Source organism: Canis lupus, chromosome 17 (assembly GCF_003254725.2).
Source record: "Canis lupus dingo isolate Sandy chromosome 17, ASM325472v2, whole genome shotgun sequence".
NCBI classification, from domain to species: Eukaryota; Metazoa; Chordata; class Mammalia; order Carnivora; family Canidae; genus Canis; species Canis lupus.
Genome location: NC_064259.1, coordinates 22,361,413 through 22,388,800, shown reverse-complemented (window position 1 = coordinate 22,388,800; position 27,388 = coordinate 22,361,413). Strand labels below are relative to the sequence as shown.

The 27,388-nt window shown below is 53.6% G+C and overlaps 1 protein-coding gene and 2 long non-coding RNA genes across 5 annotated transcripts in view; 2 read left to right on the top strand and 1 right to left on the bottom strand.

Annotated features, from left to right (window-relative positions):
* FOSL2 (FOS like 2, AP-1 transcription factor subunit) overlaps positions 1-18,836 on the bottom strand; it is a 24,884-nt gene extending 6,048 nt beyond the window's left edge. Inside the window, exons 1-6 of one of the 3 annotated variants that reach the window (XM_035700475.2) lie at positions 17,903-18,704; positions 16,811-16,923; positions 15,257-15,310; positions 15,056-15,150; positions 7,489-7,740; positions 1,800-1,907 (exon numbers count right to left, since the gene is read on the bottom strand). In XM_035700475.2, the coding sequence (XP_035556368.1) occupies positions 1,800-1,907; positions 7,489-7,725 (345 nt within the window). In that variant the 5' untranslated portion in view covers positions 7,726-7,740; positions 15,056-15,150; positions 15,257-15,310; positions 16,811-16,923; positions 17,903-18,704. Of the gene's footprint in view, positions 1-1,799; positions 1,908-7,488; positions 7,741-15,055; positions 15,151-15,256; positions 15,311-16,810; positions 16,924-17,902 lie in introns of all 3 variants that reach the window. The other 2 variants (XM_025454302.3, XM_025454301.3) reach the window with 2 other exon arrangements.
* Positions 537-2,151, top strand: LOC118351131 (uncharacterized). The gene is made up of 2 exons (XR_004805989.2): positions 537-870; positions 1,769-2,151. It is a non-coding gene; the product is annotated as an uncharacterized LOC118351131 (long non-coding RNA).
* On the top strand, positions 17,592-27,388 carry LOC112664601 (uncharacterized). The gene is made up of 3 exons (XR_003139849.3): positions 17,592-17,785; positions 22,443-22,630; positions 24,624-27,388. It is a non-coding gene; the product is annotated as an uncharacterized LOC112664601 (long non-coding RNA).

The window sequence follows — 27,388 nt, the reverse complement described above, 5'->3', positions numbered from 1 at the left end:
TAAATTGTCATTGCCCCACTTCCCTTTTTTGCTCTAATTTCTGAAGCATGTGATTCAGGGCACACAGAACCCTCAGAGAACATTCCGTTCAGTCCCCGCGCTTTAAAAGATGAGGAACCCGACAGGCTCCGAGCAGGCACGTGAGGATGGCAGGGTCCCCCCGCAAGGAACCTGATCAGCCCCTTCCTCTGACGCAAAGCCAGAGAGCAGCAGCAAAAGCACGTGGAGGGAGCAGGTATGAAAGATGCAGAGGTGTGTGTCACAGGCCTCCTCCCACTTTTCCCCGAACACAGATTCCTGTTCAAGAATGCAATGATATGGGCCAGAGCTTCACGAAGCAGTGTACAGCATATTCCACAGTGAAAAAAAGTTTCCATCTGTCTCAAGGGTCTGACGAACGTCATGAGCTTCTGAGAGGTTTCCTGTGGAGGATGTGGCTCAGGGGCCTGGGTGGCTAGGGCGGGTGGGGCGGCGGGGGAGTAGGGTGTGAGGCTTCTGGGGGAGGGAGGGAAGAGGAAAGCAGGGCGCCCTGGAGGAGGGGCTATTCTGGGGCTAGTGTAGGGAGCACCCAGGCTCGACCCAGAGGACCTGGCTCCTTAGAAGGTAAGTGGTGGGAGGACTCCACTGGGGGAGTCTACCCAGGGATATCTGGTCACTAAGGGATCTCTTCACCTAGTGACAGAGAGCGTCTGCTTGCCCTGCCAATGCTCAGACACACACCTCCACCGGACACTCCCGTGGGCCACGGAGAATTCATGCAGTACATATTCAATCCCCAAGAGGGAGGGCTCCGAGTCCCGGATGGACCAAGGGAAGCTATAAGCAGGTGGATGGTCCCAGGAGCATTCAAAGTCACACAGGAGGTGCAAGGTAATTTGTGATTTCCAAAGCCCCTCCCAGGCCTGGTCACCGTAAGGACCGTCAACAGTCTCTCTCATGTCCTTGCTTTGAAAACATTCCACCCAGAAGAGTCAGTCCTGGCTTTGGGCTTCCTCCACACGCCATTCAGCCCATCCTAGGGCTAGGCCCTGGAGGGAGTTACGTGAAGTTGGTCAGGTCAGGCTTTTAAGAGGGAAAGGCAGGGCCACGGCCCCCAGGTGTGGGCAATTAGGCAGCAGGGGAGAGTGACTCACATGGGCAGAGTGAGCTATCAAGGTGACAGCTTCAGGCTCATAGCAGAGGTGGGGAATCCTTCTGCCCATGAAGGATATGAGAAAACCCCAAGACAGTACCACTCAGCTGGCCCAAGTTCACTTCCATGAGACCCAGAGAGCTTCAAACTCCAGCAGAGGTGCAAGAGGCCCAGACAGCAGGTCTCCCCCTGCCCAAACTGGATCACTCTGGATGATCTGGCCACTCCTGCTGGTGGTAGGGATGGGGGCAGCAGGAACCATGGGAAACAGCCCTGGAGGGGGTAGGTCTGGGACTGCGCTGGCTCCCAGGGCCTAGCAATGCCAGCACCCTCTACCATCTGACAACCATGGGCCCCAGGAGGTCCGAGAGCAGGGACCGCTCAGGTGCTCAGTAAGAAAGGGTGCTAGGCCCCAGGAGGCTGTTGAGTCGTTAAGTCGGTTCCCTCCCTGGGCCCAGGCTGGTGGGCCCTCCCTCCCTCTCCCCTTCCCTCTCTCTTCTTTAATCGGGGTGGTGCTAAACCCATGTGTTCAAAGAAGGGCTGTTTCTGTCCACCCTGACTCATCTCTAGGCCACTAGTGGACAAGGAGAGGGTGGGAGGCCAGGAGCCTCAGGTCTCTTGCTCTTGTCCACCCAGAAGTGCTCCCACGCCACGCAGAGCTCCTCACCGCCTGCAGCTTTTCCGTCAGCTCCCGCCGTCGGTTCCGGCACTTGGCTGCGGCCAGCTTGTTCCTCTCCCTCCGGATTCGACGTTTCTCCTCCTCTTCAGGGGATAGCTAGAGGCCAAAGTCAAGGACCATGATTAGGTTTGAGTAAATGCTCCACCAGCTTTTGTTTTCTAACTGTATTTTAAGAAACTCTGCTGAGAGGCACCTGGGTGGCACACCAGTGATCTCAGGGTTGTGAGATCGAGTCTCACTTTGGGCCTTGTGCTCAGGGTAGAGCCTGCTTGGGATTCTCTCCCCCTCTCCCTCTGTCCGTCCTTCTCATGTGTGCACGCATACTCTCTCTCTCTCTCTCTCTTTCAAATAACTCAATAAACCTTTAAAGATACAAAAAAAAGAAACCCTTCCTTTTTTGAGTGTGCAGGGAGAAAAAGGCGAGAGGAGGGTGGCTGGCATGAGCAGTTCCAGAATACGTGGCTCACTGCTGTAGCCACCAGGGAGGACACTTAGGGCTGAACCTACCCTGGAAGGTGACATCCCATGTTTGAAGGGAGGCCAGGGCGGCCATGTGTCAGGGACTAATCAGCCTAGGCAAGATAGTAGCATTTATCATGCCAGCCCTGATTCAGTGCCAAGGCCAGAGAGAAGAAGCTGGGGCCTCTTCCCCAGAGTCCCCTCATACCAGCCAGGCCTGGCCCCACCCATTTAAATAGCTTCTTCCAAACCCTGGCTAATTACTCCTCCCCACCACCCTGCCAGCTCTGCAAGCCTCATTATCCCCATTTGGTTAAGTAGCTAGGCCCACAGTAAGAACCACCCTAGAGAGGGGGGGAATGTTTTACTGCCAGGGGGTAAGCCAAGGATGCCACCCCACTCCCAACTTCCTCTGCCTTCCCTAGAGTGCCAGCTGCTCAACGTTCAACCTGGGGGACTCGCTAATGTGCCTGGCACAATGCTAGGCTAGACAGGACAGGCAAAAGGAGAAGGAGCCCTCAGGCACATTCAATCCTGCTGCCCACCACATCCATTCATTCAACAAATGAGAAACTTCTATGTGCCAGGCATGGTTTGAGCGGTTGGAGATTTATCTGAGAACCAAATGAACAAAAATCCCCCTGCAGAGTTTACAATCTAGCTCCTTACAAGGAGGCTGGATAGAGGCCTGTGACTCATGCCCTAGGGCAAGAACTCTGCTCCTCGACACAGTGCTGACGCTCTGTTTACATATAGCCCTTCCTGTGACCCCAGTGCCCCTCGCTGGCTGAGGTGACTCGAGGAGATGGCTGTGGGCCAAGGCAGAAAATAATTCCAAAAGAAAGGCCATCCCATGCAGTTCTCAGACAATGACAGCATACCTACTATGTGCCAAGCACAGTACTGGGGGGCTTAGAAGATTGCATGTGGGATAAGATCTGGGTCCTACCCTCAACGGACAACATGGGGGGAAAAAGCCAAAGCCACTTTTGGAGGAGGTGAGAAGAGGTGCCCCAATGAGAGATGTTGCCTCACTGCCAGCCACCCCCTGAGGGAGGGAGTCGTGGCCCTGGCTGGGCCCAGGTCAGAGTCCACAGTGCTCGCTACAGCCTGCAGTTCTATTGCTGTCATGTCCAAGATGGCAAAGCAGGGCACAGCATCAGAGAGGACGATCCCCACCCTGTCTACACAGAGGAAACTCCGTGGCCCCAACCAAGATGCCAGAGTCTTACATCAAATGCTCCAAACATTGGCATGGAAGCAAGCCAGTCAACTAACTGTTCAGAAAGAACCTCTCTCTGAGGCATCAGGCCACCAGAGCATAGAGAGAGGCTCACCTTGCCTTCCCAACTTTCAAATCCACCCCCAGCCCCCATGTGGCCCCCCCGAGGTGGGGGCAGGAAGCCTAGTGGGCTATAGGGAGACCTACCAGCTTCCCGCGACCACCAGGAAGGTCCCTGTCTCCCAGGGCTTCCGCTGTGTTCCTGCCTTGCCTTGTCCTGCGTCTGCCTCTGGGGCCTCCTTCACTCCCGGGACACCTTCCCCATGCCCCTTCACCACCTCCCAGATGGCACCGCAGTGGGCTTAAGAGCCAGGCCCAGCTCAACCCTCACTGCCTCTGTTGTCACCTGCAGTGGCCTCCAGCTGGGGCACAGAGAGCCCGCCCAGTTGGTAACGGCCCTGTTAGCTCCCTGGCCCCTTCCAAAGGCCTGCTCTTAGAGCCCATGTTCGTCCTGGCTCCACCTCCATCCTCAAGCCCTGTCTTCAGTCCCAGCCTCGGAAATCCTCCACCTCCCCCCAGAAAGCCAGAGGCTCCACATCCTCTCTTCTGAGCAGTCCACGGCGGCCTGAGAGCAGAACACAGATACGACGTTTCTGTGTGGCTGTGGACAAATCACTGAGCCTCATTTCCCATTTAGAATATGGGATTGCGGAACACCTAGGTGGCTCAGCAGTTTGGTGCCTGCCTTCGGCCCAGGGCGTGATCCTGGAGTCCCTGGATCGAGTCCCACCGTCGGGCTCCCTGCATGGAGCCTGCTTCTCCCTCTGCCTGTGTCTCTGCCTCTCTCTCTCTGTGTATCTCTCATGAATAAATAAGAAATGTGTGGGAAATATCAGAAAGGGAGACAGAACGTAAAGACTGCTAACTCTGGGAAACGAACTAGGGGTGGTAGAAGGGGAGGAGGGCGGGGGGTGGGAGTGAATGGGTGACGGGCACTGGGGGTTATTCTGTATGTTAGTAAATTGAACACTAATAAAAAAATAAATTAAAAATAAATAAATAAAATAAATAAATAAATAAAATCTTAAAAAAAAAAATATGGGATTGCTAGGACCTGTCCTATCTTCCAAAAAGTTTCTGTCTTGATTAGATGAGATGCAGTGTGAAAGCCCTTTCTACTAGAAAGTGCTGGAAGGGAAAAGATATAAATCAGAGGTCCCTTTGCCGATGCTTTCTCAGAGCCCTGAAAGAGTCCAGATGAACTGGAGATCCAGAGTTCACCCACTTGGATACCTTTTGCTCTGTGTGTGGGTTGGCTGCCCAGCTGAGGTCATGAGGCCACCTGGCTGAGGTCCTAAGTACTTGCTCCTCCTAAACCTGTCTCAACCTGAGCCCAACAGTTACCAAGAGAGCCTGCTGGCCCTGCTGCAGTCCTGCATTTGAGCAGTCCTGGGTTCTCTACTCAAAGGTCTACCAGGGCTCCCCTTGAGGCCCAGAAAAGCCCCTCATCCTTCACTGACGATGGGCAGAAAAGATGAAGAGATGGTTGTAGTACATTTTAGCTTCCCTTCCCCCTTGGCAGCTTCCGGACAACTTCTGGCCTCCTGATTAGCCTAGAAGTCTCTCCCCTATCTGTAAGATATGAGGCAGCTAGCGGGAGCTGTCAGCATAGGAAGTGTTGAGGGGTGGTGACACCAACAGAGTTACAACTCTAGTGTGTCAGTGCCACCACGTACCTACCCACAAGCCACACACTCTCTGCTCCCCACCCTCTCAGTCGCCACCACTGGCCTCAGAGGAGCCTCTGGGCAAGCTCTGAGGAGGCTAGCGAGGCACCATGATGGCTCTGGGTAACAGGCTCCTCTCCCTGGCAGAGGTCAGGAAGGCGGAAGTCTGCTTCAGAGGAAGACCCTCAGGCTAGGAACCCAAAGAGCCAAGGTTCCAGGATGCTACTGCCCAGGTCTCCTGTGAGCTGCTGGATGATTGTCTGAATTCCTAAGTGATGTGGGATAAAATGCTCCTGGCTCTCTCCCTCCCTCTCAGAAAAGGAAGGAAATTCTCCAGACAGATTGTCTTAAGGCACGCCTAGGTGGTATGCTGGGAAAACCACAGGGCTGAAGGTCAGAGGAGGTGGATCCCAGCCCCGGCTCTGCCACTAACTCACGGTGTCACCCTAGACGGGACCCTTCTCCTTTCCAGACCTCTGTGTCCTCATCTGTAAAATGGGTACAGAGGGGAAATTGGAAAAGCTGGTCTCCTAAGTCCCATCCGGATGCAAGCTTCTAAATTTAGTGTGAGCTTGGCCCAGAAAGGAATGGAGAATGTTCAGCACATCGTACGTTTTGTCCTGCTAGCTCGAAAGTCCCTCACAAAACTGGCTCTCACCTAGGGGTCACTTCCATAACATGGTACCAGCTCATCAGTGACTGTAAAGCTTGACACCTTGGGCTCCTGAAGGAAGCATATTTTATAAAGGACAGTATGATTACCATTACTGCAATGTTGACAACTACAATTCTGGAAAGTAACAGTGGGGGAGAGGGGGATATCGGCCACTTGCCGCAGGAGCAGAAGCCCAGCAACTGCAAGCAGCAACTATTAGAGTGTCCACAACTCTCCACATCACCCTGTGGGGTCCTGCCATTAACAGAATAAACCAGTGTGTAGGGGATGCAAGGCCCAGCTTTGTCCTCAGAGGAATGGAGATCCTGTGAATGCTTCCAGTTCCTCAGAGTAGGAACCCTTGTGATCTTAAGCACCCTGGGGACTCTTGGCCCTGGATCCATGATTCTCCACAGCAGCCCATGTGCAAAAGGTTTTTGTATTGGGAAACTGTGGACCTGGGATCCCAGAATGCAAGTGGATGGTGGTAACTGATAAGAGTGATTTTCCAGGCTAATATTTCATTTCAAAGAGGGATCCTACTGCTAAAGTATTTTCCCTTCCCTGGATCCATGGGGGCATGGTACTGTAGAAAGAGCACCGCACAGAGAGTCCAGGGAACTGGGTCCAGACTTCCTCACTCTCTTGCCAAGTGGCCCCAGGCAGGTTTGTCTAGGCTCTGGTTGCATCATCTGTGAAGGACGACAGAGGCAGCTTTTTGAAGGCTCATCCCCTCTTATTATGCAGGACTCTGATTTCCGCTTTTGGGAATCAGGGGGCCTGTCGTTATCTTGGCTCACTACTGACACAGATGACATGCTTTTGAGTATGTAGACAGTATCTAGAGAGCAGCTTTCTGGTGTCCCTCCCTGCCAGGCTGACTCTTTCTCAGAGCGGAGCCCTTTGAGGGGAGGACAAAGCTGATGTCTGACCTGCCCCCCATCACACGCTGTTAGCTGAAGCAGCTGAGCAGACTCCAAAGACCCCTGAGTTACTGCACTTCTAGGACGGGCATTCCAAGTATTCAAAATGGGATCCTGCTCCAAGCCAGAGGCCTAGGAAACCAAGCAGGAATGCCAAGGACGGTGGGCCTGGAGGGTGACCCTTTGGGTCTGCGGAGTGTTTCACCTGCACAGATACCAGGTGACAATTAAGGACCAATCCACCAGAGCTCCCGGCCAGAATTTGGTTGGCCGCTTGGCCTGCAGCCCCTCTGCCACGGATCAGGGAAGGACACAGCTGTAGGCAGGCCCTAACAATCCTTCCCATCTGCTGACACCTTACCACATACAGTGTGTGTTCCCACATGTGATCTCATCCGCGTGGTAGTAAGTCCTGTCTGGCAGGTACCATTATCCCCATTTTGCGACTGAGGAAGCTGAGACTCTGGGATGCTAAGGGACATGAGCAAGATGACAGAGCCAGGCCTGAGTCTTGGGCCTCCAGCTCTGCTTCCAACAATGAGGGTCACGGGCCCCCAGTCCCGAGCTCCCTCTTGTCCTCAGTGCTCCCAGGACACTGCCTCAGCCCCTCACCGGTACACGGAAAGACACTCCATGTTATGAGGCTCTGAAAGCCACCGAGGTGGCTCCTTCACCCTGACCTGAGCTGTACCTGCTCATCTCTCCTCCTGCGGCCCACGGTGGTGCCAATGGTCTTGATCACGCCGGGTCTTGGGAGTGCCATGTGCCCGGGGACAGAGGCCAGGCCCGGCAGGGGGCTGTAGGGGTGTGAGCGGGGGTACGGGTTGGACATGGAGGTGATCACTGTGGGCTGCACCATCCACTGCAGGTCCTGGCTGGTCGTGATAGCGTTGATGGTGGGGATGAAGGCGCTGCCTGAGCCAGGCATATCTACCCGAAATTTCTGAAATGAGGAGAAACAGAGTATTGAGTCAGTAAGTACCCCGCAGAAGAGGACAAGCAGAGCCAGGAGGGAGAGCAGAGTCAGTGCCTGTGGGGCCAAGCTCAGAACACTGGGTGGGCTTCCCTGGACATGCAAGAATGAGCGGGATCTTAACTATTCCTGAGGCCCCATGTCAAATCTGTTCCCCTGAGGGCCTCGGGACCCCATTTCCAGGTGGCTCATGAGGATGTAATCATATTACAGCTTTGGGACAACGAAGATCACCAGGAAGCTTATTATACCTGCTTTTGTTACTTCCCAAATAGGTGTAGGATGGAGCTGTGACCCGATCCAGGGTGAGGCCAGGTCCACAAAAAGCTGCCTTTCAACTCATGAGACTGAAAAGTGGTAGCATTTGTGGCCAGATTTCCCTCTAAGTCCTTGTCCTCCTCCCGGCCCTTGACCACCATGTTGCTTAGAGTAGACACACTCTCTCTCTACCTACATATCTGTGTTCATAGATGTGTCTGTGGGAAACATCAGTGCTGCTAGCTCAGAGTTTTCTCCTGTCTCTCAACTTATGCCCAGATCATGTTGCAGAACTCTCCGGAACATACTGCAGGAAGCATTCTATTTAAAATATAAGATGATGACAGAGTACAAACACTAAAATGGGTCACGCTCCTTAGCAGTTGGTCTCGGCCTTTTTTCAGGGCAGGCTACTAGAAAGTGAGCCAAAGAAGGGAAGGACCTCCCTGCCCCCACACACACTCCCTCTCAGGTTTCCAGCTTTTCAGGGGAAAGCTCCCCTCGGGGAGTGCTTGCCCTCAGGTGATTCCCGTCTCCACATAAGGGTTCTGCAAATTCTTTCTTCCCTAACCGGGTGGGTGACATGATGAAAGTCAATGTCACTTACTAAGCACTTACTAAATGACAGACACTGTGGTAGTGTTTGACCTCAATTATCTGATTACTTCTCACTCTGAGGTAAGAACTACCATTATCTCCTTTTTAGAGGCAGAAATTTAGGCATAGAGAGATTAAGTAGCTTGTCCAAGGCCACCCTGCTCATAAGCATGGGGGTCAGGATTCAAACACAGTGCAGCTTGATAAAGAGGCCAAGGTTCCCAAACGTGGTACAACACAAGCTGCTGTGCATGGCTTTCTTCTTCCTCGAAATCCAGGCCCAGGCACTGGTACCAACCCCAACTGCCCTCAGAGCATCAGCTCATCCCTGCCAAGAGCCCCTACAGACCATCCCTCTCACCCAGAAGGCCTCATAGGCCCAACCCCAGATAAAATCCTGCCATCATTGGCATGGGTGCTAGAGCATCCCCCCTATTTTGGCCTGGTCAGACCCAACCAGGAGTAGAAGTATTAACAGCAAGGCCAGCTGCCACCATTGTTTCTGTCCTTGGTGACGACACCTGGATTCCTGTTGTGTTAATAGAGTGAAGCTTAGAGCACCTCACAGTAACTGAGGGACCTGGGGACCCTTCCTTGCTCGTTCCCCTCCTGCCAGCTGCCTGACCATCTGGGTGGTGGAATGAATGTCTCTGCCTCACTTCTCAAACCGCCCCCACCCCCCAGCCCAGGAGCCCCAGGGCAAGGGGCCCAGTGAAGAAAGCACAATCCAGAACCAGAAGTTCCAAGATTCCACGAGGAGAGCCACCTGTGCAACGAATTCTGGGATTCTGTGAAGTTACCCATGCAACAGATTCTGGAATTCTAAGAGAAGTACAAAAGATTCTGAGTCATCATGGAAGGCAAAGACAACTCGGCTTTTTATCAGGAGCTGAGCCGTGTGTGTGTGTGTGTGTGTGCGTGTGTGTGTGCGTGTGTGTGTGTGTGTGTGCAGGAAGGATGCACTGAACGAGGAAGAATCCAAGTGGGAAATGATCTTCAAGGAGAAAACGCAGACAACCGAGCCAGGCCTTGAGGGGGCAGAGTGTTGAAGGCACGTGAGCGTGGCCGAGTGTGCAGAAGCACCAGAGGCCCAGACGGCTACGTTTCTCCTGGGCGGCGGGATGGGAGGCGAGGACGTGGCGGGAAGTCAGCGCCGTACCTGGAGGCAGGAGACCTGGATTTGAGGCCTTCGCAAAACCACGGAGGACTGTCTGCCTGTCTGTGAGGGAGAATCCGAACACCAAACTCACTGCACTGTCATTACAAGCAGCCCCTTATAATCACCGGCCATAAAAGCACACCAGTGGTTCTCAACCGTGGCTGCCTATTAGAACATTCTGAGGAGCCTTTTCAAAACACCAAAGCTGGAGCCAGCCTCACCATTAGAGTTCTAAAATAACATGTCTGGGGTGGGGTTCTGATAAGGTATTTTTCTTTAAAAAATGCCCGAGGAGATTCTAACGTGCAGCCAGGGTTGAGAAACCCCGCGCCAAACAAAGGCCGCGGCACCATCCTCCCCTGCCCGCCGCCATGATGGCGCGTCCCGGTGTCTCCGCGCTCCGCTTGGGGTGGCTCCAGGAAAAACCGCCAGCTTCCCACTCCTGGGAAGCACCCAACATTTTTATTCCATCTTCCTCCCCGAGTTAGGTTAGGTTCCGGGTATGAAGAACACCTGAGGCATCCAGCATGCGGGTTTAATGTGACCCTGCACCTCTGCGAGGGAACTGTCAGCTTTTCTCTCAGGACACCTTCCAAGAAAATTCACTCCCTCCGCATCTCCACAAACAAGAGCTCCTGTTTCAGCCTAAAGGAAGCAAGCAAAAAGCCTGAAGCACAGCGCGGAGGCGAAGGCCCCTGGGGACTAAGTAGCCGGCTCTCAGTCCCTCTGGGGCCTCTGCAGGCCCACCGCGCTAGGTCCATAGAACCTGCTCCCGGCCTTCAGCCAGACTCCGTGCAGCTATGGCTTGGTCTAGACAAAACAAGACAGCAGTAAAAACAAGGCACTGGGTAATGACTGCCTCTAAGTGCAGGTACAACTTGTTTCAGAGAGAGGTAAAGCCATCTGGGTAACACACTGGCTCTAAAAAGTGCAGAGAAAAATGTCCCATCCCCAGAGGGGCCTGGGGCTGTGATCCAGAAGGCTTCTGTCTCCTGGAGGAGCCTCTCTGAGACGCTCCCACAATCCCGCAAGTTTAAAGGAGATCTAGCAGCTGTGCCTGGTCTCAGCTCCAGAGGTATTACCCAGAAAGCTACCCTGGTGTAGGAGAGAGGAGGTGAGGCTAGGAGTTTCTGGTCCTGGGAGTCAGCCCGACACTCTTTGACAACAGGCCCAGAAATCAGTCGAACGTCATGCTGGGATAAGTCATGGTTCTCTGTGGAAGGGTCGATACTGAACAGACACCAAGATGGGGTTTCTCTGCTGAAAGCATTAGGGTAGTGGGCCCTGCCGCAGCACAGGTGTGTCCTGGGGGCGGGGGTAGGGGTGGGGAGCTAGAGGAGGGGACCCTGGACCTCCCTGGCACCCCCTGGGGCCCTCCAGCCCCCTTAGAAGGAAGCTCTCCCCCTCCAGGGACAGGATGGAAGACGCCGGGTGGCCAAGTGGCATTCCAGCCTGGCAAAGCCTCCAAATGCTTTATTTGACTGTGTCATCCTGTTGACTTCTGGGTGGGCAGGGATGCCTATAAAAGGACAAAGTGGCCCCCACCGACCTCCTCGAGCAGAGTTTGACAAAACTTTGGCTGTAAAAGGCCAGATAGTAAATATTTTGGGCTTTGTGGGTCACGCGGTCTCTGTCGCAACCGCTCAACTCTGCCGTCTAGCGTGGAAGCAGCGGCGGACAGTATAAACAGGTGTGTCTGTGTTCCATGAAACCTTATTTACAAAAATACCTGGGCCGCGCTTTGCCGACCCCTGTTCTAGAGGACCATGCCCTCTCCTAATGCTCAGGTCGGGGAAAAAAAAAATAAGAAAGGAAATAAGAAAGCCAGAGAGAGAGAGAGAGAGAGAGAGAGAGAACATTCTCTTTAACTCAGGGAGTCTCACTCACCAGTTTGAATCTCCATACCCTAAAGCTGAAGTCTGAGCCCTTATAAGCTTTGCTGTGGGTCTGTGGGCATCATAAAAACCCTTCTTTATCCTGAAGTCCCTGGATGTAAGGGTGCCATGGGCTGTTCAGTCCTGTTCTCACAACCTATAAGGAACACAGCTCAGAACACAGAGCCCTAGAATCACCCACCTTCATCAGGTCAGAACAGTCCCTACAGCCTAACACTTTTTGATTTGGGAAAATGACCTTCCTGAACTTGACAGCTGGGCCTTGGATTCAAAAATAAGGGTCACAACCACAGTCTTTTCCATCAGGATCTAGGAAGTAGGGTTTGGGTTCCCGTTTCCTACAGACATGGGCAGGGCTTAGCCCCAAAACTCCTGAGCTGGGCAGAAATGGCATTTGAGGTGCACTGAGGATCGGTGTTCTTGGCCCATCCACTCAGCCAGGCATTTTGCCATCACACTGATTCTAGACTGGGCCCTCAAGCTCTCAAGCCATGAACCCCATGAATATCTGTGACCTGTCTCAGCAGGCAGGCAGGTATGACTGTGCCTGTCTGGAAAGGGACTGGCTTCTTTCTCCTAAGAACCCCTTTTCAAAAATTTGCAGCATTGGGCATCTGGGCAGCTCAGTGGTTGAGCATCTGCCTTCAGCTCAGGTTGTGATCCCGGGGTCCTGGGATCAAGTCCCACATCAGAGCCCCCGCAGGGAGCCTCCTTCTCCCTCTGCCTATGTCTCTGCCTCTTTGTGTGTCTCATGAATAAATAAAATCTTAAAAATAAATAAAATAAAATTTGCAGCATGGGAAAAGAAAAGCTCCAAAATCACCAGAGATTGTCTCGGGGGAAGAGGAGAAAGGACAACTGCTGCTTCAAACACCCCAGGACACCCAACCAAGGTCCAATTTGACTCCAATGCTATTTTTTAAACCGGGGATGTTCTCCAAAGCCTTCTATATGGAATTCAACCAGTCTTCACAGATTCTGCATTGGGTATCACTTGGACCTTTCCTAGCTGAAGAAAGCCACTTGTGTCACAGTGGAAATAGCTCCTAAGAACTCATGATTTCCCCCAAATTTTAAAGTACACACTCTCTCAGGTGACCAGCCTCCTGTCAGCTTCCTCTCTTTCCCAGCTTCTCTCGGAAGAACCACCCTCTCCCCCTCGTCCTAACTGCCAGGGTGAAGCAAAGCAAGGAAGAAAAGAAAAACAAGGGACGGAACAAAGTGGATGGTACGGAGTTACCTCCCAGCTTCCCCAGTTTCTTTCCGGCCAGAAGCCCAGCTCTAAAGCATGGCAGGGGAGTGGGGGGGGGGGGGGGGGTTGGGGGGGGTGGAATTCTCACTATTCTGGGTACCCTCTTCTGCACTCAGTGCAAGGGCATGGCATCTGATCTTCCCTTCAACCACAGCAGGGTGAGCCTGGCCAAGTCACTGCCAGGGAGAGACGGTGGTGGGCAAGAGAATGCCTGTCTTCCTTCTCTGGCCCAGTGAGTCAGAGGGATAGAGTTACCGAGTGGGGTTTGGAACAGATCTATTCGCCTCAATCAAAGCAGCTGCTGTCCTGTTGAAATGTAGTGACCATCAAAAGACACCGCATGCAACATGTCCACAAAGTAATGAGGCTTTTTTCCTCCCTTTCAACAAATAGAGCACAATGAATTCTCAAAACCAGTACCTTAATTCCTGTTTAATAGAGGGGGGAAAAATCTAAAGTATGGATGGCAAAAGTGCCTACTTTGCTGTGCCTTGTCTTGGTGACTGCTCTCCCAGGCGGACTCTTGAAATCAAGATCAAAATGCCTCGGGGTCCCACTGTGCTTTGGACCCAGCTGGATCACCAGTGCCTTCTATGTCAGACTCGATTCCTTCTATGTCCCATCTTTCAGTAACTTCCAAATATCAAAATTCACCCTCAAAAGGACAAAGATTTGTGAGTAGGGACGGTTTTTGAAGGAATCTGCTGAAGGCGATTCCAAAAGAGGGGCGTTGTCAAACGTGAGTCTGACAGAGCCACAGCAGTCAAAGAAGTGGTTAGGCTCCTCCAGGAATAATTACAAAGAGCACCACAGTGACCTGGGTGTATAAGTTCTGGCGTGTTTGCATAAGGTAGGAATGAAAAGGGGCACCTGAGTGGCTCAGTCAGTTAAGTGTCTGCCTTTGGCTCAGGTCATGATCCCAGGGTCCTTGGATTGAGCCCCCGCATCAAACCCCAGAATCCAGTCCCCGGCTCAGCTCCCTGTTCATGGGGAGCGTGTTTCTCCCTCTGCCCCTCCCCCTCCCGTGTTTTCGCTCTTTCAAATAAATAAAATCCTTAAAAAAAAAAGAGATAGAAACAAAACAAACAAAAAAAGAGGCTCCTAACTTGACACCTTGAACAATAATGCAGGCAAAAATAAAGCAATGGAAAATTCAACAGCCACTCAGACAATACATGACTGCTACTTTACCCAGTTCACTTTGATGAAAAAGTGACACTGACTTCCACCAACAAGAATCAGTAGAACAGACAAATTCCTGGGATAACATTTCGTTTGATCCTAATCTACAACATCTACAAGATCAAAGACAAAAAAAAAAAAAAATGGGGGGGGGAGAGGGGCACCAAACCCTTAATATCCACCTCCCACCTTCCACCAATTCTGAAGACCCCCCCTCCCAAACAATCCCCAGGGTCCTAATACAAACACGTCAAGAAAACAAGCCTTGGGAAGTTGAAGACATTGTTCCCGGCACCCTAAAGAATAGACCAACATCGAAATAGGGAAAGAAAAAAAAAAAAAGCACTCCTTTTTCAACCAGGTTTTATTTAGAACAAATTTTTTTAAAAAACTGCATTTCAAAGTCTGGCAGTTCCTAGCGAACCACTGTTAAATATATGGCATTTATTTATCCCGAATTAAAAAGAAAAAAATCCTAAGAATTCCGAAAACTCACCAAGTTAACACTGTCTGAGGCTGGAAAAATACCTTCCCCAGACAGCTCTTCCAAGAATGTCCCGTAGGGGGCACTAAAGAGGTGTGATTGGGACAGACTTGGGAATCACAGTCATTTCTGGTAAAAGTTCTTTGATGTGAGGAATGTCCCAGCCTGGTACAGTTGGCAAAAGTTCACTCCGGGGAATTTTGTGTGTGTGTGTGTGTGTGTGTGTGTGTGTGTGTGTGTCTGTCTGTCTGTCTGTCTCTTGGGAAAGGGCGGTTGCCGAGGACGAGAGCTAGTCTGGTATTCCTTGATTCCAGAAAGGAACGGTCCCTCTTGGTTTATTTTCACAAGTTATCTGAGGAACAGACAAATGGCAGCCTTGGAAAAGTTCTGGGTCTTGTTTTTGTTTTGTTTTTTCATTAAAAGGGGGCCCAGCTGATGAAAACAAGTTATGAAATGACCTGTGTTTGTGTAACTGGCTGATTGCGTAATGCTCAGGCTCTGAAGCGGTAATAGTCGAGCAGCCAGGCAGGGCATATATCTGGGAGGTGTTTTCCTAGGAAAGTTAGAAGAGAGAGAAAACAACAACAATAAACAGAAAAGGCCAGGAGGGGGAGGTGTATGCAACTATTATTGACAAAACAAAATCGCCAATGACCAACCTTTGAGATTAAAACTATAACTGGAACAGGAAATATTTTTCATGCTTCGAGTTCCTGCCATATACAAGAAGAGTGGTTTTAACAAAGAGTTATCTGCCCCCCCCCCACCCCTCCGAAGTCCCTGGAACTAATGGCCATGTGTTAAAATCAAGCTTTATTAAGCTAAGAGAGAAGAAAATTCTGGGTTGAGTACACAGCAACAAACCTATCGGGAATATGAGGCCCCACGAACAAACAGATCAGGAAAAAATTATATTCACTGGCCCAAGGGAAAAACCAGAGAACCCTCTCTCTTCTACCGACTGGTCCACTGAGAGGCCACAAAGGTGGAAGGCCCAGCCCTAAATGCCAGGAAAGCCTCCCCTTCAAGGAAGCAGAGAGAAATAAAGTGATTACAAGTTGTATCTGGTATGTAATAAAGTTACCTTGAGCCCCAGATCGGGTGGGGTCCTAGCACAGACTTGGGAAGTTAACAAAAGCCTCTCAAGTCAATCCTGAGGACCACAGAACAGCTTTGCTCCAAGTTGGAGCCAGGATGGAAAAACCTCCCCCCCGCTCCTCCCACCCCCTTCCCTAGGAGTGGACAGGCTGAGAAACTTGTCCAAAGCCGCATTACCTTGCCAATCCCTCTGGTTTGAAAGGCACCTCACTCAAGCTGCCGGGCCAAGCAGGCAGGCGTATATGCGAGAAGCCCGTGCACTAGTTATTACTAATTGCAAAATCCTCATGTGTTACAGCATGCTAGGAATTAGCCCACAGCTGCTTTTTGCTTCGGTAATGAGGCCCCATTACACCCTGCTGGACTGAGTTCTCTTCCTTCTTCCTAGCACTGGTTTCCTGTCTGATTTTCTTCCAAAACAGGGAATTGCCTCCGCTCACATCCTGGGCTCAAAGCCCTAGTGACACAGATTATTCAGTTGGGCCACTGATGTCCGGTCTGACTTCCCATTCAGGCCCCAGGGTCTGGGCAAAGCCAGGCAGCAAGATTGTCATATTACAGTGATAACTGCCACAAAACCAAAATAAAACAAAACAACAACAACAACAACAACAACAACAACAACAAAACCCCACAGCAGCAGAGGGACAAGATATCTAATGATCTCTTTTGGATCCAGGGAAGAGAGGGATGTTTTGGCAGCTTGTTGAAGAGTAAGGGAATGGGTATAAATGACTCCAACCCATTGCCTAATGATATTTGGATTCAATTAAAATCACCAACAGGACTGGAAAGCAAACAAAATCGCTTTTAGGACAAGATTTAAAACTCATCACCTTGGTGCTCATTATTAAAGGGGTGCTGAATGCACCCCCTCAATGCACAGACTAGGTTCTCTAGAGTGGGCGCTTATGGAGATGCAGGAACATAGAGAAAAGCCATTCAGGGGACTCACCAAGTATGGGGAATCACTTTGGAACAAGGTATCCCTCTTCAGATCCCAAAGAGAGCCGTTTTTCCATTTTATTTTCTGGCAGGATCCACCCCACTGGGCTAAGCCCACCCCAGCCCCTCCTGGCTGGCTGGCTTCTAAGAAGCCAAGGCCACTGCCTTACCAGAGCAACTCTTGGCTGCAGCCAACTTGGCTAGAGACTCACTCCGCAGATCCTGACCAAGATGGGCTTCAGGTTGTAGTGGCCGTGTTTGTTAAGCCAGCTCCCTCTGAAACCTGGGGGGGGGGGGGGGCGGGGGCGGGGGGCTGCTACAGAGGGCAGACACCCCACCAGCACCACCACCCCACCAGCACCTTTCTGGTATTTATAGACACAGATCGCAGGCACAATCCTTCCAGTGCAAACCAGTCCGGCTGCTTTAGAAACGAGTTGTTTTTCCGCTTCCAGAACCACCCAGGAGCCTAAGCAAAGGTCTCGTCACCCCTACCCCCCACTTCTCTCTGCAGGCGTCCTTGCCCCAGGTACCCCCCCAGACCGTCAAGGTGCCCCTTCTGGCGGCAGCACAAGCTCCTTCTCTGACCCTAACAAGGAGAGAAATGGGCGCAGGGACACAAAGGGGCAGGCCCCGAGCCTCTCAAGGCTGACCTCCTCCTCCCCTGACCTTCGCACCCTATTCCCAGGGCGACAACCCTCGCCCTCACTCTGGATTACTTGAAGGAGCCCAACCATGTTTCCGAATCCCTAACCTCTTTCAGAAATTAAGACTGATGGAGAGCGGGGTGGGGGGGGGGGGGCGAGAGGGCTTTCCCACAGGAATAGTGTCCTTGGATGTCGGGAGGGGCCAGTGGGGGCAAAGATTTGTTTCGCCCACCGCGGAGAAGTGGGGGGGGAAGGAGGGAGGGGTTTCTGGGAGCGGAGTTACCAGGCTCCTGCGAGGGCGACGCTGGGGGGGCGGGGGTTGGAATTCTAGGAGCGAGTCTGGGTAAATGTAGTGTGAGGAAAAGAAACGTTTTGCCGGCTCTTCTAGCCCACTCCTCGCTCCAGTTTTGTTTTTTTGTTTTTTGTTCTTTTTTAAGTGGTGGGAGAAGAAGGGTATACAGGACAACAGGAGAATCCAAAACTCGCAACGGTGACCCGGTAGGAATGTTCTCGCCACGCCAAAAACGGGGGGAGAGAGAGCAAAGGAGGCCGTGGCGGCGAGGGGAGGGCGGGGGTCCGCCCGCGCCGCCAGGTGCACCCGGGGCCCGCACCTACCTGCTGGCCGCCGCCGCTGCTGTAGGACTCGGCGTGCGCAGGAGAGCCGCTGCTGCCCCGGGACGAGGTGTCAAAGTTCCCGGGATAATCCTGGTACATGATCCGCGGTGGGGGCCCGAGAGGAAACAGGGTGTTTTTCTTCCCCCGCCCTCGCCGCGGCCGCGCACCGGCTGCTGCGCGCTCGCTCCGCGCGGCCGCGCCTGGGGCTCTGGTCTCGGCTCCCCGGCGTCTCCCCGGCGTCTCCCCGGCGCCGGCGGGTGCGGGTGCGGGTGCGGGCGCGGGCGGGAGGCGGCGACAGCCCGGGGACCGTGCCTCGCGAGGGCCTCGCGCTGCGCTTCTGCTCCCGGAGCGCCGCGGGGCCGGCGGGCCACCCGGTCCCTCCCTCTAGAAGTCCGCGCGTCCCCCGGTCCCTCCCCCGCGCCTCCCGCTCCCGCGCGCAGCCGGAGCCCAGCCGGAGCCCAGCCGGGACGGCCGGCCCGACCCAAAGCTGGAAATCAGAGGGAAACGGCAGCCCGGCGGCTCGCGCCTGCCAGGTCCGGGGGGCCCCCGACTTCAGACAGGGCGGAAAAAAGAAAAGAGCGAAAAGAAAGGCTGCCCGCCGGGAGAAACTTCTATTTCCTCCTTTCAGAAAAGGAGCTGAGAATAAACTTCCTGTGGCGGAGTCGCCGCCGGAGTTTCGGAGCCGCTCGGACACTTGCGGGGAGAAGGGAGCCCGCGCCCGGCGTGCGGGGTGCCGGCTGCGCTGCGAGGAGGACGCGGCCCCCGCTGCCCGTGCCGCCGCCCCGGCGCCCCACCGCACCCCTCCCCGGCGCCCAGCTCCGGACGGGGCCGCCTCGCCCGGCCGCGCCTCTCTCCCTCTCTCCCGGGCCCGCCGAGCGCCGCTCACTTGCTCGTCGCTGCGCTCGGAGCCCCTGCGCTCTGCCCGAGATGAGTCACTACAATGGCACGAGTTCAACTCCACACTCTTTATTCTCCAGCCCCTGTACCATGTGGATTCACTCACGTCAACCCCAGACTCCACCTTGCAGGGAGGAGCGCGCGGGGAGGCGGGGGGGGGGGGGGGAGGAGGAGGAGGAGGAGGAAGAGGCGCGGGAGGAGGCGGGCGCAGCGCTCCCCTCGGTGCCCCGGCTCCCGGCCGCGCTGACGCCAGCCGCACAGCCCGCGCGGGGAGAAGGCGGTGGCGGGGCCGCAGCGGCCGGGCGGCGCGGCTCGGGGGCGCCGAGGCGGCCCCCGCCCCTCCCCACCCCCGCGCACCCCCGGGCCCAGCGCCCTTGGTCTATTCCACTGGCGCACGTTGCCAAAGATGGTCATTTGCGTTAGAGGACGCGAGTGCGGGTTCCCTCGCTTTCGGGTGACGTGGAGGGAGAGGGATTCCCTCGCCGGCTCCCGAGCGCGCCGCGGCCTCCCCCCTCCACCGCCCTGGGAAGGGGCGCGGGGCGGGGCCCCCAGAGTGCGGCCGCGCGGGCCCGGGCGCCGGATTTTACAAAATAATCACAGCCTGCACAGCGAGACGGGCGGTCCGGTGCGGCGCCACCGCGAGGCCGGGAGCCGGGCGCGCAGAGCCGCTCTCAGGGAGGGCGCGGCCGAGCGCGGTCGTCGGCGCCCTCCGCGGCGCCGCCCGGTGCAGCGAGAGCCCTGGGCGCGCAGGGTACCCGCGCCGCCCTGCGGCCGGGCCTTGGCGGGGCGCGGCGCCGCCGGGCGGGGCCGACCTGCCTATTTGTCCCTACGTGGCTGGCTGCCCACTGCTTCCCTCCCCCAACCCCGAACACGCACACACATACTTTTTTTTTTTTTCCCCCTCCGGCCCTACAATTAATTTGTTAGGAGTAGCCCTGAAGACGAAATTAACCGGTCGAGATATTCCGGCCTCCCTCTGTATGGGACAATTAGGACGCATCTAATAGTGATCGGGCGTTAGAAGCGAACTTCGACTGCTAGGAATTAAAAAAAAAAAAAAAAAAAATACAAGAGGAAGGGAGGGAGGCCCGGGAGAGGGTGTGCCCCAACGAAGTCTTCAGCTGTTTTGGAGGGAAGTTCTGGGAGCAAGGAGTCTGGACTCCTGGGTCTTCCCGCCTCGCCTGGTGGGGCGGGGCGAGGTGCGGGTTAACGAGCACAGGCCTCGGAGTACGAACGCCAGGCTGTGCTATTTACGAGCTGTGCGACTTTGGGAGAGTCCCTTAACCCTTCTGGGCTTCGGTTTCTTCCTATAAAATGAAGGGGCCGGGAAAGGTGACCCTCTAGGGCCCTTGTCAGCTCTGGAACTTCAGTTCTTCTGCAGAGACGATCGGGGGAGCACTGGACTAGGAGTCAAGATGCTTGGGTTCTGGTCCACGCATCGCTTTACCCAGCTCTTAGCGGCGCCCTCTGTACCCCCACAGGGTCCCCGTGAAGACCCGACGGGAAGATGTGCGAAGACCGTGAACTCTGTGAAGCGCTGTGCGTTGTAACACGTCACAGATCCGGTCCTCAGTTTCCTTATCTGTAAAGTGGGGGAGTTGCTAGGAAAGAAAAATAGAGCCGGGAACTCAAAGCTTTCCCGGGGCTCTATATAAAGCGCTGGCGTTTCCGGGACGGCTGGCGGCATCTGGCCGCCCCACTGGCCCCAAGATACGGTAATCCCAAACAATACTCGGGGTCATTGTTTACAGCTATAAAACACATTCTGTCCCGAGCTCCATCCCCAAGGACGCGCGAGGCGAGGCTGGCCAGACCCCTCGCACCTCCGCCGCCGCCGCCCTGCGGGCAGAGTCCCCAGCTCCGCGGGCCCGGAGAGGTGTGTGGCCGGCGGATGTGCACCGCGGTCGCGGGGACGGGGCGGGGGGTGGGGGGGGGGCGCGGTTGGTTTTGTTATTGTCGTTTCATCCTTGAGTCCTGCCTGCCTGGGTGTTTACGCGCCTCTCCCAGCAGGACTGAGTAAATGCAGTTCTTTGACGCAAAACCGATCAGCCCTTTCCCCAGCGGCAGTGGCAAAACCAGAAAACTGGGGGTGGGGACGGTGCCGGGGAGAGCGCAGGAAAAGAAATCGTGACACTTTCTCACTCGCCTCGCCGTCCTCTCCTGCGCCGCACGGCCCCCAGGTGCCTCAGCGAGCTCCCGGGGGTGCTGCAAAGCGAGGCGCGCCCGGGACCCTCCCGCCGGCAGCCGCGTGCCGAAGCGGCACGAACCGAAGATGCACTTTTGGTTTTCCTTTGAGCACCGGCGGCTGCCCGTCCCTCCCCCACCCCGCGCTCGAAAATCCGGGTGCTTCTGGGTCTCTCCCACACAGCCCTTCCAGTAATGCGGGGGGAAAGGAGGAGGGGGAGAGGGAGCGGGAGCTTCCTCCGCGGCCTCCGCCGTCCCGGGCGCGCCCAGGCCCCTGCCGGCGCCGCCGGGAGCGCGCGGGCGGGCGAGCGCACCCTCGCGCCCTCGCCCTCGCCCTCGCCCGCCCCCGCCCCCGCCCTGCCTGCGCCCCGGCCCTTTCCTTTCTTGTGGGTTCCCGTAAAGCCCAGCAGCACCGAGACGTCTGCAGAGCATCACGGAATCTGTGCTGATGCAAGTCGCTAGCCTCCCTTTGGTGCGCCGGGCCTGCCTCGGGGCGCTTTGATGCCGGTCTTCCCCAGCTCCAGAGCTTGTGCCTCTGCCCGCCGGGAGGCCTGCGCTCGGCGGCCCGTCCTCACCTCCTCAGTCCCCGAAGCCAGAGGAGCAGAGCTGCGCCCTGCTGCTGCAGGGACCGGCCCCCATGGTCAGCCTGGTGTCTCAGCCAAACTGTGAATGTCAAACCGAGAATTCAGCCTCCGAGGCCAGTTTATTGCCTCCTTCTTGCGGAATCATTTCTGATCACCCAGTTAGAAAGGGGCCTCTGGCTCCTTGGGATATAGCATACGAGAGGAACAGAGGCCTCCCTTCACTGAGCCCTCAACCAGAGTCAGGCATCAGGCTGATGACTTTACAGGGATTGTCTCATGCAGTCCTCCCAACAAAACGTTTGAGGTGGCTACTAGTCCCTGGTTGCAGAGCAAGAAAGTGAGATTTAGTAACTTGTCCAGGAGATTTGGTCAGTGGGTTAGTGATCCACTTGGAAATGCAGCGGAGCCTCTATAACACCAGGCTCTTCGTTTTTTACCCAGGACGCTGCATGTCCTGCCTCCTACTGGTCTGTCTTTTGTTTCTCTCTTACTGGTCCTTCAGAAAGCATGGACTTTATTTGGTGCATGACTTCTCCTGCACTTAGAGGTGCTCCTTCTCAGCTGAATAAATAAACAGCCTCACACGGAGGCTCAGAATAGGGGAAGGTCATGCCGGGTGAGGGAGGCAGAGGTGAGAGAAAAGGATAGGGAGAAGAGGATCATCGCTTGAGGCTCTCTTCTCACTGTCTCTCTGGGTCCCTGGGACCTCCCTGCCGGGCAGTGGCAATTGCATCTCCTCCTCTGTCCCTCTAGCACAAAGCTTGCTCCCTGACTCAAATCCGAATGACTGCCTGCTCTGGGCTGCACTGGCCCACACATCTGAGAGACGGTTCACAGGACCTTTCACATACATGGCCTCACTTGTCCTCACACAGCAGCCCTGCCAGGGACGCGACAGCAGCGGGGGTGACTCCGGATTGCCAAAGAGGAGGCAGAGGAACAGAATGGCAAGGCAGCCTACTCAAGATTTCCCAGCCTGTGGGTGTCAGAGCCTGCTCAGAGCCGTCCCACCTGACTTTACACCCAGCGCTCTGCACATCACCTCTGCTCCCAGCCTTGACAGGTCAGAGGCAAGCTCCACATCTTCATGATAAATGGTCCTCTATACATCATACCTAAGCAAATCTGCCAGTATTTCTCTGTGGTACACCATACATATTGGTGATCTTTGAACATTTCTGAAAGGCAGTGCATCTTATAATCGATGGCTATTTAATATGGAAGCGTTTGGGTTTGTCTGAAGATCTCTGCATCAGTCAGGAGTCTATTAGGACACAGACTTCAGCCCAGCTGGCTCAAAGGAAGGGCTTTTTTTAAAGATTTAATTTATTTATTCATGAGAGATACAGAGGCGGGGGCTGGTGCGCAGAGACACAGGCAGAGGGAGAAGCAGTCTCCATGCAGGGAACCCGACATGGGACTTGATCCTGGGTCTGAGGATCGCACCCCAGGCTGAAGGCGGCGCTAAACCGCTGAGCCACCAGGGCTGCCCAAGGAAGAGGCTTTTATGAAGAATCTCCATATAGAGATGGGGCCAGAGCTAAGACAAGGGGCCTTGGCACCCAGAGCCTAGTAACAGCTGGAAACTGTGACCACCCCTAAGATTGAGAAGGGGAGGAAATAGTGTTATTAGAGCCCGGTGTGCACTGTGCCATGGAAGAGGGCCAGCAAGCAGCACAGAGGGAAGTAGCCACAGCCAGAGAGCCCTGGAGGGGGTGGGGTCAGGGAGGGAGACCAGACCCCTCTCTCTCATCCCTGTACCCCATCTCTAGCCAAAGGCAGTCCACTGAGGGCAGCCCCCTGACCAGGACATATAGAAGGGCAAAGAAAGGTGAACAGTGGGGATCCCTGGGTGGCGCAGCGGTTTGGCGCCTGCCTTTGGCCCAGGGCGCGATCCTGGAGACCCAGGATCGAATCCCACGTCGGGCTCCCGGTGCATGGAGCCTGCTTCTCCCTCTGCCTGTGTCTCTGCCTCTCTCTCTCTCTCTCTCTGTGACTATCATAAATAAATTTAAAAAAAAAATTAAAAAAAAATAAAGAAAGAAAGAAAGAAAGGTGAACAGTGGATCTGGTGGGTGTGGGGGAGGCACACACAGCAAGTTGGGGAGTAGCCAGTATTAAGATGCTGTTAAACCCAGGTATGTCTTCTCTTAGGCGGCATTTCAAGTTGCGGGGTTGGGGGAGGGATGCAAGGCAACCAGTGGGTCCCATGCCTCACCCTGAGTGGGGATGAGCATCAGAATAACTTGCACCCCTTTTTCAAACTGCACCTCCTCCCCCCCTTTAAACTGTACGGAGGCACTGAGTCACTAATCCTAAGGGAATGTGTCCTCTCCCTCAGGTGTGGGGGGCAGAAGACAAGTTGGGAACCACAGATCAAAAGATATGAGTGAATAAACAGTGCCGACTCCCTCCCCTGTGGCCTCCTTTAAATTCCAAGGAGGACCCTCCCAGCTTAAGTGTTCTGAGATGTGGCACGTACCTCCACCCACCACAATTCCCATTTCATGTACAGGACATACCCTAATAGAAGAAATGAAAACAAGAAGGTCCAGAAACCCTCACTCTAGAGGCCGTCAGAATAGTAATATTAAAACTGCAATGTGCTGCATCGGGCTGATGGTCATGGTCACCTGTTCAAAATTCATCAAGCTCTACCCTAAGGTTAGGGCACTATATTTTTGCCTTCAATAACACACAAAAGCAAACAACAACAAAGCCTTTTTGTTGCCTCAGACCACATTTGAAGTTATACTGAAGTTTGTGCAAGACTTTTCAGAAAGCAAATGCAAAGGAGGCCTTTCTGGCCACCTGCTTATGGCCCCAGGAGACTTGAGTAGTCAATGCCTCCAGAAAGACTCAGGCAAGAAAAGGATACTTCCCAGGTGTTCGTTTTTTTTTTTTTTTTTTTTTTTAAGCCGGTACATTCCAGAGATAGAGAGCCCAGTGCTATTATTCAGAAATATCTTTAGGAGTTAGAACAGAAGTTACCACTGGTAGGAATGTTTGTGGGGTCTGCAGAGGAGGAACAGGACTTCTATCATTTATCATTTCAGGTCTCACTGCTGCACAAGGAGAGGCGGCTTAGTGTTGGGGTCCCAGTTGGGAAACGAGGTCCAAGGATGACATTGCTACACCTGGCTGTGTGACCTGGAGTTAAGTCTCTTAATATCTCTGGACTTCTGCTTCCTCATCTGCTGCCAAGAAATTGGACTGAACATAGGGTCTGTCTTAGGGTAAAGGGAGTTACAGAAGGCTAAAGGGGAAGCCTCCTTCCCTGCCACTCACTTGTCCAAAATGAGTCTGTTGGGCATCTTCAGGTTCTGCTTGGAACATAACTTTCTACCCTCTTGTTCTAAAGACCCAGAAGTCCAGGAGAAAGGAGCTATTCGGCTGCAGCGTGAGGGTTTCCCCTTCTGTGCCATGCCCAGGCTGGAGGTTCCAGGCAAGTTCCACCCACTTCTAATCTGGTCAGAGCCCAGGACCCTGCCAGGCTGTCATAGTCATCCTTGGCCAGCCCCAGGGTTCCCCTGGCTGGTGCTGGGAAAAGGAGGAGGAGAAGAGAAGCCTGAAGACTGGATGGGCCCTGCCCGCAGGCAGCTCCCAATCTAGTTAGAAGAATAAGGAGCAGCACACATAGTTTTGGGGGAACCACAGTAACAATGGTGACACCTATAAAAACCTTTTATAGGGCTTACCTTGCACCAGACAATGTTTTAATTAAGTCATAGATATTAACTCTGTTAATATTCACAAGTACTCTATGAGGTAGTCATAATTATTATTCCCAGTCAACAAATGAGAAAAATTGAAGTCAAGAGAGGTAAACTCATCCAAACTTTCAGAGCAAAACAGAAACAGAGCTGGGATTTGAACATGTGCATCCAGGCCCCAGACTCCTGGTACAGAAGATGTTAATGAATCTTGCTATTAGCTTGGCACTGGGCCATTACACACCATCCATCTCTCCACACACGGACACATCACCCGCTAGGGTTTTATCTGATCTTCTCAACAGTCTGTGAAGCAGACAGGGCCCACGGTACTGGTCCTATCTTCCAGATAAAGAAACTGAGGTGCAGGTAAGTCATAGGTTCAAGGTCACACCAACCTTGAGTGCAGAGGAGGGGTGTACCCAGGGCTCCTGACTCCCTTGGGCCAGGCTTTTTGCTTTTCTCCTCCACATACTGGGGCTACAGGGGATAGAAGTGGAGCCCAAAGAAAAGCCAGGAACAGGAGACCCGGTTGCTTGTTCCAGAGCAACTGAGTTGGAGATCTGTAACTTGCCACTAAGAGAGTTAATGACATACCTATGAGCACATAAAGAGCACCTACTGGTAGCACTTACTGTTTGCCAGACATCTCAAGAAAAAGAAAGACAGGTAAAGAGGTGGCTGTCCTCCAAAAATTTGGAATCTGGTGAGGGATGAGAAAGATCCTCAAACAGCTTTATAAGTCATCACACAATTAGCACAAGAGAGCTCCTGGGGTCCTCTAGTTAATGCAGAGGGTGAGAATGTAGCAGATGGAACACATCTGAAAAGTCCTCATGAGGGTGGTGGCAGTAACACTGCCCACAGGAGTCTGATGGGATATTGCCAAGGTGAAGGTCAGGGAGGGTGCAGAGTAGACAGCATTGGAAGGGTCAGGCTCAGGAAAGCATGCCTATGCCGGAGCAAGAAGAAATTGATGGGATTGACTGGGCCCAGGGGAATGGCCTAAAGTGTAGAGTCCAGGCAGGTGCTCCAAATATCTCCAGGGATTCCCTGTGGGAAAGGAGCTAGGCTTATCACTATGCCCTGTGGCCCCAAAGGATGAGGCAAGGATTAAGGGCTGGTGTTGGGGGAGGCAGGACTGCCTGAAAATATCACGGGAAGTTTGGGGAAGATGTTCAGAAAGAGGCTGGGACTCTGTAGGTGTCATAAGAGGGATTCAAAACCAGATAGGAATCTGAATCAGCTGACCCTGATGACTCTGTGAGTTCCACACCAGACTTGGAAATGGCCTGTGGCTGGCCGTGGAGTTTGGATTTCGTTCGAAGGCCATGCTGACACACACCAGTTTGTAGAACAAGGAAAGGAGGCAGGGGCAGTGATGGGGTCAGAGCTTCACCAGGATCTGTGAAATTGCTTTTGTACATACACAATTTGGGGTAGTAGATGGAAAATAAACGGGGCCCAGGACTTTTGTCAAATTGTTTTAGGTGGGATGGTGACATCCATTGTGCTTCTGTAAGATAATATCTATGTTTTTAGATACATATTAAAGGACACAGGGATGAAAGACAACATTTTGGTTTGGAGTTAAAATATTTCAGCAAGACACTGGTGGTGAGTACCATGTATAGAGCTGTTGAATCACCCACTATGGTGTACACCTGAAACTAATGTAACCTTGCATGTCAACTGTACCTCAGTTTTATTTATTTTTATATATATATATTTATTTATTTATGATAGTCACAGAGAGAGAGAGAGAGAGAGAAAGAGAGGCAGAGACACAGGCAGAGAGAGAAGCTCCGTGTACCGGGAGCCCGACGTGGGATTCGATTCCGGGTCTCCAGGATCGCGCCCTGGGCCAAAGGCAGGCGCCAAACCGCTGCGCCACCCAGGGATCCCCCTATACCTCAGTTTTAAAAAATGTTCTTAAATATTTCAGCAAGGGGAATTATGTATTTTTCACACACATATATATGTATGTGCACATATACACAGGTATATATCTATGTACACACATGTAAATACATGTGTATGCATGTACTACACACACGTACATAATTAGCAAATATAATGTTGATCAAAAACAACCGGAGACAAAATGA